Source organism: Etheostoma spectabile, chromosome 4 (assembly GCF_008692095.1).
Source record: "Etheostoma spectabile isolate EspeVRDwgs_2016 chromosome 4, UIUC_Espe_1.0, whole genome shotgun sequence".
Taxonomy (NCBI): Eukaryota; Metazoa; Chordata; class Actinopteri; order Perciformes; family Percidae; genus Etheostoma; species Etheostoma spectabile.
This window is the reverse complement of record NC_045736.1, coordinates 13,551,623-13,565,110: the sequence shown is the minus strand read 5'-3', so window position 1 is coordinate 13,565,110 and position 13,488 is coordinate 13,551,623. Positions and strand designations below refer to the sequence as shown.

At 40.0% G+C, this 13,488-nt stretch overlaps 1 protein-coding gene across 2 annotated transcripts; it reads right to left on the bottom strand.

The window, feature by feature from the left end:
• Positions 1–602: 602 nt before the first annotated feature.
• LOC116687624 (rano class II histocompatibility antigen, A beta chain) lies at positions 603–6,061 on the bottom strand. Of its 2 annotated transcripts, XM_032513131.1 has the most exons (5): positions 5,849–5,936; positions 5,093–5,094; positions 4,136–4,418; positions 2,718–2,993; positions 603–1,278 (listed from the first exon to the last, which is right to left on the bottom strand). In XM_032513131.1, the coding sequence occupies exons 1-5, from the start codon at positions 5,922–5,924 to the stop codon at positions 1,139–1,141; spliced, it is 777 nt and encodes a 258-aa protein (XP_032369022.1). In that variant the 5' UTR covers positions 5,925–5,936; the 3' UTR covers positions 603–1,138. The 2 variants fall into 2 exon arrangements, with proteins under 2 accessions (XP_032369022.1, XP_032369021.1); XM_032513130.1 differs by lacking the exon at positions 5,093–5,094 and having other exon boundaries at positions 4,136–4,426; positions 5,849–6,061.
• Positions 6,062–13,488: the final 7,427 nt, after the last annotated feature.

The following is a 13,488-nucleotide window of genomic DNA, read 5'->3' as shown; positions in this document are numbered from 1 at the left end:
TGACGCTTTGTTACTGCGCGCATACATTTTCCCACCACTAATGCCAAAATAACACTTATCAAGGAAGATTTCTTTGACCTTGCCCATTCAATTGTGCTTTTAAATGTGGGTAATTGACGGTACAATGGGCAGAGAAAGGCTCTGATCACCCCATGAACTGGAGGTTTGGTAAATACGACGTAAGCTTATGTATCACAGCGCTACATCCGCAAATGGACGTACATCTGGCCCAGAGTATCCGAACACAAAGATGCCATTAGAAAAGCCAATTTGGATTATCCTATGGCAAAACACTTCCAAAATGTGCAAAACAGTGATCAAGAAGGCCTAATGGTTGATGGTTTAGAAACGATCAAAATGAACATTCAAGGTGGTGACCACTTAAAACTACTTTTACAGAAAGAAACACTTCATATACAGTGTATGATTTACAGGCCACAGTGTACCCTGGGTTGAATAAAGAAATAGATTTGATTTGCTATGTAGCCACTTAGTGGACTCTCTCTGTTTGTGGATATTTACGATATATCTTAATATACAGTCCTAATTCAGCCCTCCATAACAAGCCTAGTGAACATGGTGAACTGTTTTTTGTTTTCCTGCATGTGAACATTTACAGCCAACCACCTAGTGGATTGTTTTAGCATGTTTTCATGTGGTGACTCATCATGTCACTCAGGTGTTTCCAATTAGCCAACACACCCTGAAAAAGGCTATCTGTGCTGCTATGCATGGGTTACTTCTCCCTATGTCTTTTAAATTTTGTTATTATTAAATATCGAGTAAAATAAAGGCTTTTCAAATAATTTAGAAGGAGAGTGCCTTGGATTTTCTACACTTAATTGAATTCCCAACCCCAAAGAGCACCTTCAAACATCTGACTGAAGTTCCTGAGCACCCTGGACTTTTTTTGTCTTCCTTGATTTTAACGTGCTTCGGACAAGTTCCAAATCACTCAGACGTTGATTTGCATGAAATGTGCTATGTAGATAAAGCAGGTTTATCTACATAGCAGCTGTTTGTGTGAAATGGGCTATGTAGATAAAGCTTTCTTTAATTTTTCAAATGCGTGGAAAATGAGGTCCAGGTTGAACATATGCTAATGGCTGTCTGATTTAACAGGGTAATTATGATTGGATTATAAAGTGTTTGAAAATCGTGGATCAGAGCTTTTCCTCTTGTAGTGGATCAGTCCCGAGGACAGTAACACTGCTCCCAACAGCAGGGCGGACACTGCACCAATCAGGTGGCTTGTCTCAGACTGACTCATGGACGAATCTGCAAAAAAAGGACAACAGTAATGTCTATTATATGTGCAAAGACACAATTCCTGTTAATGAAAAATAATGCTGCACCTAAAGATAAATTCTCGAAAATCTTTGTTTTGCTTTCTTTGGCGGCTTGGCGATAGGCGGTAATTGCAGGTGTGTTTTGGATCACTGTCACATTCAGTGTCACTTGTTTTTGAAGTTTAATTTTCTATGGTGAGGTTTGTTCGGCTGTAGTAAACGTATATTTGCAGGGCAAGCAAATACTGGAAATAGCAGTATTCAAAGACAAATGAATCTAAGAGCGCCTGCTGTGCAGCTATATTATAGCTCTCTGGTGGAGCAACGACTGCTGGGTAATGATGGTGACTGGGACCCGCTTGGGGTATTCCCACTGGCTCGATCACCATTACCTCATTCAGCAAAAGACAACGCTTTTGTTCAACGTTTTAAAGTTTTCCTCGTGTTTTTGTTCCTTTTTTTCTACACTTTTGATGCTTTTTTTTTCAATTTTTGCCACTTTTTTGACGTTTTCAACACTACGTAACACTGACTTATTACTTTAGTTTACAGTTATTTTTGGAATTTATGGTCGATAAACCTCACATATATGAAATTATACCTAATGTTTGAGTTAGAAACTCAGAAATAAGGAATTATTTAGACTAAAATGAAAGAAAGTATGTTCATGGATAATCACAGACTGGAATATGTCAACTTTTACTCAATACTATTTCAAAAGCACTTATAGCACTTACTATAAAATTGAAGAAGACGCCCCAAAATGAATGATACTGGAGATTTTTACTTGTCACATAGTGTTGTGTGGAATTAATCATGTTATTTTGGGTAATTGGGTAGTTAAAAAGAACATTTATGTAGGAAAACATGAGGGTTAAAGGTACACTACCGGTCAAAAGTTTGGGGTCACTTAGAAATTTCCATTGCTCCATTATAGACAGAATAGCAGCTGAAACCATTGCATTGTTTTTTTTTAACCTGGGCAGCAGATTTCAGATTATATTATGTCCTTACATAATTGAAAAAGGCTTCTCCAATATTTTTATGTTTTTTTTAAATGATAAAGATGATATCAGATTAGTGAACAGAATGTGCCTTTGAAACATTGGATGAATGGTTGCTGATAATGGCGATGTATGGGCGATATTACATTAAAGATCAGCCCCCCCCCCCTCAGATCAGCTGGTATTTTGTCTATAGATGGAGCAGTATGGAAATGTCTAAGTGACCCCAAACCTTTGACTTTGGCAGCAAAGCAACAAAAAGAGGAAACAAACTGAAGAATACAAATTTAAAAAGGTCTGTTAACATTCGGCGAGGCGCTTCAACCGTGGTTTTAACGCTGCAGAAACCTCTGTGATTTCAAAGGAAGGAAAACGGATGAGCGCTAACTTTACTAATATAACATAATTGTAGCTCCATCCTCACCCCAGTCATAAATCTTGGGCTTCTTGAGGCTGACGTGCTCCACCATACAGCTGACCCTGTCCTGCCAGCCAGGTGTGTACTCCAGGTAATAGTGGACCTGATAGGTCCAGTCTCCGTTTGTCATCACCCCGCTAAAGGTCACGCCCGAGGTCACTTCCTGTCCGTTCCGGTACCACGTCACCCTGATGTATTTGGGGTAGAAGTCATATGCGCTGCACGCCAGCATGGTGTTGTTGCTGGAGCTGGTGGTCTCCACAAGAGTGACGCTGGGTTCAGCTGAGATCAGAAAGTGAAGAGATTTTACTGAAAGATGGCACATGCATAGGGTTTGGTTATCCTAGCTTAGCATAAAGACTGAATAACAGGGAAAAACAGCTAACCAGGCTTTGTCTGAAGTGAAAAAGAAAACTCTAAAGCTCCCATATAAAGACAATTTATTTTTGTTTGTTTAATAGTTTTCTTAGGAGAGTTATGCGCAGGAACTATATCACGGTTAATAGTGATTGTGTCGTCACAGTGAGGTGGCCAGGTCTGGCAGCATTATGCTAAAAGCAAAAGCCTGCACATCGTACCTGTGCTCACCAATCTGGCAACTTACTGTACACAGAGCCCGAGTTACTGCAGTCAAGTCCTGGGCGGATGGATAAAGGGCTGTTTATCAAGAAATAGTTCCTACTCATAAATTCTCTTGAACCACAAAACCTTGTTTTTGCAGTTTCTTTGCGTATGATTTAAATTAAGAAGATACAATGTGTTAATAAATGGGTTTTAAAGGTGTCGGTGTGCCTTTAACTTTGGACAGATTCAGGCTAGCTGTCAATCAAACAGTCAATCAATGATTCAATTTTATTTGTCACATGAAATTGTACTAGGTACAATTGCACTAGGTAATTGTACTAGGTACAATTTCCGTAAAATCTGATCATCACCCTTAAATATGTGCATGATTTATCACACAGCAGAATGTGGTCATCAAATTGGCACACAGAAAAAGAGTCATCCTGTTAAATGGTGCCATCCTCCAGGATTCAGCCAAGTCTCGGGAAAGGACACCCCAGCTCCTGATTAAAATGGAGGCATAGAGGCCACCCAGCTAACTGTGATTCCTGCACACTTGCTAGCAGGACGTCCAGTAGAAATCGTCTTTAATTCCTCCATTGTTGCCTCGTTGACCCCTCTGACCTAGACTATTAATATTTGTAAAATAGACAGCATAGATTTCGTAGAGCTGACAGAGAGGCGCCAAGAGAGCTCCCTGCTTGCTAGAACAAAATACAATGCTCAGCTGGACTAACCATCCTGACGAAAGCTCTGTATATTAAAACACACACACACACACACACACACACACACACACACACACACACACACACACAAGACTGAAACATAGATCATGTGTTGAGTGTTTGAATATTTACCAATGTTCTCCTCGGTTGTGTTAAACATAAAATTGACATTATTGACACATATCAATTCTTTCTCCACTTTCCTCTGCAGACGATCATGCTTGTCTTCATTTAACACAGACGCAGATACTAATCCAGCTGGAGTGAAGCCCACCCAGCTCCCCACGGTGCTGTTGTACTGCATCGTAAACTCTTTGTTAAAATACCAGTCGACCAGATACTCCACCTGCTCCCGGTCTCTGGAGTACACGGCACACCAGAAGTCTGCATACATGAAGTATCCATTTCCATCTGCCTCATATTCTGAAAAGTGAAGGAGAAGCAGTATTTAAAATGTGGTAATTTACATGCCCAAACAATGCTAAAGCTATAGTGCATAGTTTCTGTCGCCCTCATGAGGAATTCTAAGTAACGACAACAACACTGTCGGTGCTCCACGCGTCCCCTCCGCCCCCCCCCCCCGCCCCTCCTCCACACAGTTTCTGCGCAGCAATGTCACCGGATGCCACAATCTTCTGAACATAGCCATGCTGAGAAATACAGAGAGAGTTGTGTGAAGCTGATAGTCTTAATAAGCTTTGTAGCAACTCATTTGGCAATGGCTTAAATGTAATGGATGTTCATTAATATTAAAAAGTTACGCACTAAAGCTTTAAGCAGTTTAAAAATCTAAGTTGTACTACGTCAAAGCAAATTCTTTTCAGCTCTCCACTGGGCACTTCATCATATTTTCTCCACTGGAAGGGCACCCTTAGGGAAATTTATCATGTTTTCTTGACTTGGAAAACACCCTAACAAAACCTGATCAGATTTTCTCCCCTGGAAGAGCCCCCTACAGGCATTTTATAATGTTTTCTACACTTGAAGGACATCATGTTTCTCCACTGAAAGGGCCCCTCGAAGGCACTTTTGATGTGTTTTTTTTCTAACATGGGGGTATAAAGGGGGGTTGATCCTTAACCCTGAAACATCTCGACAACTATTGTGATAGATTGCCATGAAATTTTGATCAGACAGGAAGTCAATTTAGAGTATGCAAAGTTTTTGTGCACACTGGACTATTGTTTGAGACCGAACAGAGTTGCTGTGAAGCTCAATTTCCTCATTCAGATCATTGGAGGATACAAAAATAAAAAAGCAGAAGTAAGACACACTTTCAGTCTACAAAGATATTAACAACGTCTACTATGTTTAAGCATTTTGTGATTTTATAAGCCCAATGCTCCATAGTGCCTTTGGGATAAAGGGGATAAAAAGGGCATAAGCAGCACTACCACACTATAAAAATACTGCAGTTAAAGGCATTCATAATTTTAGTTCATAAGTTGAGGAACAAAAGTATAACCAGCAAATGTACTACAAGTATCAGATGTAAAAGTATTTAATATGCACAGAAAGAGTGTTCTTTTATATTGCTGGATTATTATTACTGATGCACAAAAGTTAAGGCCGCTTTTGAATGCTTTATCTGGTTGACGTGGAACTTCTTTAAACTAAAGACTTACATTACATGTCCCACCCCCCAGTTGGACAGTACATGGTGTGTGTACACGGTATAAAAAGGCTTGAGACATGCAGTAATGGATACAAAGCTTCTATCTGTAAAAGATCTGACTTTCTGAGACATCAACAGCCATAGTTCAACCCCAACATGCTGTGTGGCCCTAAGGCTTACACAAAACAATCAATGGATACTCAAAAATGGACAAAAGTAGAAGAACTCACCCACAGACCGAGAGAAAAGACACAGAGAGAGCAGGTACATGAAGCATTTCATGTTGAATCCACAATAAGACCACATTGCTGTGGATTCTCAACCACTTCTGTGCAGTTAGCAGACGATCCTTCTCTTTTGACTACTGAGACCACTCAAAGTGATCCGTTAAACATCTGGTCTATTCCAGCCTTTTCTCATTACAAATCACCCATTGCACCGGTAAGTGCATTTTTAAAGAACAACACCAATAACAACACAATTGGGAAAAATTTTTTCTGAGTAAATGCTTCTAAAAAACAAATCCCGATCTATTTAATTTGTTTAAGTAAGACAATGGACACCTCGAAGGGCATTGACCCGCTTATACCATGGTCACTTAATGTAAAAAAAACAACAACATTAGTTGATATTTGATATGGTATGATATAATACGCTTTGCAATTGAAATATAAAGGTTTTCCAAACATAACTCTGTTTCTCTGGTTACGCCTGAGGGTTTGACTAATACCTGGAACAATCATTCCCATCCTGTAAGGTTCTTATGCAATGCAAACATTGTTCACTCCTCCAGGAAATAGGAATGACCGTAGAAACGACTTGCCACCCTTAGCAACGGGAGATATTCACAGTCCGCTCAGCTCGTAGAACCCTTCAGCTCAGCTACGAGCCAGAAGCTAACGCCATGCTAGCAAGGTTCAAAGTCAATAACATTGTGTACTGTACAGTTGTCAATCAGTAAAACATAACTTGACAGCATGTTGAAAAACAAGACAAGCTAGCTATCCAGCCCTGTCATTGTCCCCAATAAATACAATAACTTTTACGAACAATTTTATCCGCGATGTGTAACATTACCGTCGGCCGCGGCCTGAAGTAGCAACCTGAACAGCGAACGGGAGGTGAGATAATGTTGTGTGAAACAAAGTCAGTTCAGAGGGGTGGTGTAACTTCCTTCTTGCATCTTTTATGTTAGCGCCATCCTGTTGTGTTGGAAAAATGGCCGATTCACATTTCCATTTTGATTTAATGTAGCACATTCATTCAGAACACTGGAACTCCTTTAGTAGGCGTCATATAACACTTTTTATGGACACCCTGCAGCCAATAAGAATTGAGTATTCACTCAGACCATGGAAAAACCAACAATATCCCCTCGTGGCCACTAAAGCGTTTTATTATGTGTTAAGCACAGAGAGTGGGGTGATTAAACAGTCAGTGAACACAAACTCTGGTCATTTGATCATGAATCACAACGTTCATGAAGAAGTTCAAAAAGTTTGGATCCTGAAAAAACCGTCAGACTTTACACAGGAAACCGAACACCACCAGAGAATGAAAGTAGCAAAGCTCAGCTGCTGAGGCTTGACTCCTACTGTGAACTGTTTTTCTTTTAATGACATTTCTTACGTTTTTAAAATGGAGATCAATATCAACTCAGTAAAGAAAAAACGGGGGTGCTCTGGTGCCCAAGTTGCCCTGGTCAACTTGTTGAGCGTGCGCCCCCCCCCCGTGTAAATAAAAGCGTAGTCCTTACTGCCACAGCTGCAGGTTCGATTCCGACCAGTGGCCCTTTGCTGCATGTCGTTCCCCCTCTTTCTTGCATTTCCTGTCTTTATCTGTCCTCGCACCTAAAGGCCTAAAATTTCGTAACAAAAGAAGAAAAAATACATTGATGACAGTCAGTAGCCTACAAAAACCGTGGGTACATAATTTGAAGTCAATAAAAATAATCAGTCCAAGGTTTCCTCCAGGTATTAACAAATCTTAGTTCCTTTAAGTGAGTAATTTTAAGTTTTGTGCTTCTCCCTTGCTGCCAAACAGCTTTAGGGCCACAGTGGCCTCGCTGTGCTCGCCATAATCAACAGTTTACAGTAGTAAATGATGCAAATGTTGCTACAGAAACCATCAGATCTTCACGGTCTTTTCACTGCATATGTTTTATTAAAATACAGTAAGTCCGTCTAGTCTCTAGTGTGGATTGCATTATATTAAAGAGACACATGGTGGCGCTCCGATCAAAGACATCAGTTCTTATCGTGCAACATCAGGAGTCAGTCTTTACTACTGCTCTCTGATCTGCTTGTCTTTTGGCTTTCTTTGTTTCTAAAAATCATGATCGACTCTTAGGCCAGAACAAAGGAAGGGGAGCTACACACAGCTGTTGTTGCAACATTTGATTCCCTTTGTGGTAGTTTTGCATCTCTTTTCCACATCATTTAAGACCGTTGTTATGACCATATTTGTGTCCTAAAAAGCTAGATCAGATCATAAATAAATAACACTCATAAAGCTACAACTATAATCATTAGATTTGAGAAGAGTCTGAGAAGTCTCACAATGGCAGGAAAAACCTTGTATTACACTAAATTCATGAGCACTGAATATGCTAAAGTAAAATCTTACAACGTATTTGTAGACATGTAAATAATCTGCTACATAAAAAGTACAAAATGTAGTTACAAAATATGGTTACAGGCGTGGGGCCGTTAGCCATTGCTTGGACTAGACTAGCTTTTTAGTTTGATCGAGACCATGCCTTGATACAATACTGTACGTGGCTTTGATTGTGTTCTGAATATAAGAGCCTCTTGTGGCATGATTGGTGGGGTATGTACTGCTGCAACACATTCTCATGCCCATCACGTAAAATATGGATTCTTGGTACCTTTGGCGTTTGCTAAAAGTCTCCTTTAGCCTTACATTTAGACGTGCTATTGGCGTCACTTTTGACGCAGTATGGTTAAAGAAAAGATTGTGGGTGGGCTTGTAAAGGGTACTTGTGTGTGTGTGTGTTCTGTGACACGCGGGACAAGAAGAGGACAGTTGGGTTTAATTTAATTTATGATATTTATTGATCCCCAGTGGGGAAATTACAATTCACACTCTGAATACACTTTGTTAGTATCACTACACACAGGCCTAAAATACACACGCATGCTCAGGATGTGGACAAATGGAGAGATGTCCGAGTGAGTGGGCAGCTGGACCAGTGCCTTGAGCTGTTAGGGGGGTACAGTTCTTTGCTCAAGAAGCCCAGGAAGTGAAGTGGCATCTCTCCAGCCACCAATACACACTTCAAACTTTTGGTCCAGATTGAGACTTGAACCGGTGACCCTCCTGTTCCCAACCCTTCTCCCTACAGATTGAGCTACTGCCACACCAAAAGAAAAAAAGAAAAGCAACAGTTGGGTTTAGGAAACGAGACATGCGGGACACCAACTCCGATCTCCTGTGTGAAAGTCCTGTGTTGTTTTTCGGGCATTCATGTTACTCGCAACCGTTGTCGCTCTTAATACTACGTCATCTCACTATACAAACAATTAGGACTTTTTAATACATTAATGTTTCTAGCAAAAACCAGGAGTGATAGTGAGTGTTGAACAAGATGGCGGCTTCTCCGTCCTATGCGTAGCTCTCATGGACCCTGGTTAGCTCTCCTTAAGCTAACCACACAAACTTCACTCATGCTTATGTTATGTTTTTGTTATTTTGACACATATCACATTTTCTTCTATCTCTGATATTCCACTCAAATTCATAATCTGAAAACACCTAGATTACAACAGACTGTATAACGCTAGCAGAATGATATGACAAAACGTTGTACTCTGCGTAAATACCCTTCTCTTTTTTCCCCCAGTGTTACCAAACTTATTTTTTAAATCAACCTGTTTGCATACCTTCATGCTAAAAAGTCAACGCAGCTTTCCTATTAAATACAATGAAACATTTAAAGGATACACCTGATGTACAATAGATTTGAATTAATTGATTCAATTCAGTTCAGTTCAATTTTATTGATAGTATCAAATCATAACAAGAGTTATCTCAAGACACTCTACAGATAGAGTAGGTCTAGACCACACTCTGTAATTTACAAAGACCCAACAATTCCAGTAATAACATCTTCCTTTAAAGTCAATACAATTGTAAACTGTTGAGTTATATTTATACTATTCTGTGATTATTTTCGTAACCTCTTCTGTAATTTATGTTGCCTGATAACTGTCACAGTTTCAAAAAAGCTTTATCATACATAACGTTTAGAGATTGTATGCAGTGGTCTGGAACGTTTCCAGGCCCGGAAGATAATTATTACATGTTGGTGTTGTTGCACTTTATTTTACACTATACAACACTATACACAGTGGCAGAAGTACTTAGATCCTACTTAACAAATTTAAATTCTTTAAATAGTTTACTGAATCTCTACTGACTTTGGGAATTGTTATTTTACACTTTTGATGCTTGTGCCAGTGTCCAGATTGTCAGGCAAAACATACATTACAATGTATTACATTATGACAAAGACTCTTGTTATCAGGCAAATGGTTTTACATCAGTGTACTTGGTACTTTAACCTCTTCTAAGGCAGCGTCTATTTGCTGTAGAGTTTGAATCACGCATTGCCCTGTTCGGACCGCGGCTGAACCTGCTGCTGTCGTCACTCCAGAAACACTCTGATGAAGAACACCAGAGTTCACTAAACCCAAAAGTATGCCAAAGACCGCATTACTATCAATCAGAAATTTAAAGTTGCAATTTTGCAAGAATTTGAAGTTCTTTTTTAATTTTACTGTAATGTGTCACTGACATTTTACTTTGTGGCACACTGCAGAAAAGGCAGTTCATTATGTTTTAGAAGCCCTTTTCTATAGTCTAAACGACTTCATACACTGGTGGCCGAGGTTACCATACACCTTAGCATCGGGACCGATTCAGGGTTTAATGTCTTGCCCAAGGACACATTGAAATGTAGACTGCAAGGGCCAGGAAAGGAACCACCAACCTTCCCATTGGTAGAGGACCACTGACCCTACCACCTGAGCCACAGCTGCCCCATTATAGAGAGCCAAAGTCCCGCCCCTTCCGTCTGGGACCTATCTTTGAAGAAAAAAATTAACGGTGGTCAATGGCTAAAGAGAAAATATTTTCTGGTCCTGATCGACTTGTGCCTTGGATTACACATAGGATGTTTTCAAAGTAAAAAAACTATTTTTACATGTCAAGAATACGTAATTAGACGGACTACCGGTCCAAGTCACTTGCCTGATGTCACCACATCTTCCCTCCACACACTTTGAGCAGCTGCAGCTCTTGACCCGATTTATAATGGTTTTCACCTCTTCTGATACATCTGCCTTCGTCTTGGAAGAAGACGGTAAAGCTCGGCATGGAGACAACCATATTTCTTTGGTGACGTATATCGTTCGAGACGAGAGACGTAGTTCTCTAAGAGATCTCACACAAAACCTAATGTTGTTCAACTTCTTCCCTAACATCTCTTTATGTGTAAAATTATCTTTTAATTTTACACACATCATTCATGAAATGCATGGCACAATTTGAACCGGACGAAGAAATAATTATTATCTCTCATTGACTCCCATTCATATTTTTTGAAAAGGTAGGTCCCATGGACCGGAAGTAGAAGGGTGGGACTTTGTCTCTTTATTAAAGACAAATGCATATCACATGATCATTTGCATATTCTGCACTTGCCGGTGTAAACAGGAAGCAGATTCTCTAATGTAACGTCTGCGTTGAGCCCCCCGAAAAATGTCTGCAACAAAATCTCAAAAAGTCTTTACGCAATTCGCGTGTCTCGTGGATAAAAATCAAATCAAAAATCTTCCGGAATCAGCTTTTTTTCAAGCTTCTTATTGGCCAACATCTTCTTCTTCTGCTCTTAACAGTGCTTCAATTTTGTTTCTTTGTTTTCATGAGGACGGAGATCTTTCTAAACAATGCACAAAATGGTGAACAGGATTCTTTTGAGAATGAAAAGTCCCTGTTGCTTAATACGTTTTCCCAGAGAAAAGAGCTACTATAACTCAAAGATAAAAAATACTTGTTGTGTTTCAGAAACGCATCCAACTGACTGACATCTTATAGTTTTGACAGTTGAGATGTCTGTTTAGCTTATTCTCTTGGCAGAACACATGGCATGTAGCATGTCTTCATCAGTGTATGATACGTATTATTGTTTTTTCCTCCCTGTGCCAGTTTAACACAAACCCCTGGCTTATGTTTGACACTGTCATGCAGTGGAAATTAATAATATATAAGCTCATGTTACACATACACAGTACAGACATCAGGCAATCAGAGGATGTTGTAAGTGTTTAGAAACATTTTGTCCAACGATGTCTGCTCTCACACACACAGGCCATGCAAATTGTGACAGAATACGTATAGGAACCTGTGATTGTAAAGACTAAAAATGTAAATATGAGGCTGTAGTGCCAGTTGAGGAAAATCAAAGTTAAATTAAGTTGTGAAGTGTGTAAAATTGAAGTGTGTCACCCCATTATTATAGAACATTGTGGCTGCAGTGGTAAGATGGTAACACACACACACGCACGCACGCACACACACACACATACACACACACACACACACACACACACACACACACACACTTCAACTTCCTAAAAATTCTTTCTTTTGAAGCATGTAATTTGATATACTATAGGATCCTCACTAGCTTCTCATTAGATTCTTTACAACTCTCTGGACAATGCAGTAACGAATGTACGTTGCACGCACTACAATACATCATAAACAATACAAAATTGGACATCATAGAGATGGTAGTTGTTCAATTTTGTATTGTTTATGATGTATTGAGATGGCCGAATGAAGCTTTGTGAACCAGTGACTTTATTTTCTGAGCCCACTAGATGGCACTCTTGGTTTTAAAACAAAGACCTAAGGCGTTGCATGTTGGTACATTCTCAAACTATTGTTGAACAGAGAGTGACATCTAGTGGGCTAAGAAAATAAAGACACTGATTCGCGAAGCTTCAATCAGCCATCACTAAGTCTATGTCCATGACGTTCCACTTCCAAGTTTGCGCTTGTTATGCCGGAAATTCCGAAAGATCTCACTTTTTTTGAATTCACCTTCCTTGTCTTTGTGTTGGGTTTTTTAAACTGGTGGATTCATGAGGACTATGGTTCACTGCTCCTCAGGTCTCTGCAGGGTGACTCCAGACAAATGGCTAGACTATCTGTCCAATCTGAGTTTTCTGTTACAACTAAAACAATTTCTGAACGTTCCACCAAAACAAGTTCCTTCCCGAGGCTGTTTTGCAGTGGCACCGTGGCTCCGCAATGTGAGACTATAGAGATGGTGATGGGAGGTAAGGATGCACTCATCGATGGAGGTGCAGAAGTGTACTGTTGTTGTCTTTGGCAGGTTGAGTTTCTTCAGCTGCCAAATTGTAATATCCCCTCTGGGGATCAAAAAAAGAAAAGAAAAGACAAGAAAAAAATAAGTAAATCCTCTGTTAGGCTGATGTGCAACTCCCACTTGAAGTCCTGGGTGCCATGTTAATTGTGTCGTCTACAGATCTGATGGCTCTGTAGGCGAACTGCAGGGGGGCCAGGAGAGGGTCAGTAAAGTCTTTCAGGTGACACATAAGAAAGCACTCGAAAAACTTCGTAATCAAAGAGGTCAGGGAAACGGTTCTGCAGTTATTCAGATCCTTGTTTTTTGGGGTGATGGAGGTCTTCAAATTAGCCCGATACCCAAGACTCTTAACTGGCCCCCATTGCAAATAGGATTCAGTTTAAAAAAAGTACAATTACGTTCAGAGCATAGCATTGTCAGGCTGCTGCTAGTCTGGATCAACAGAATTACATC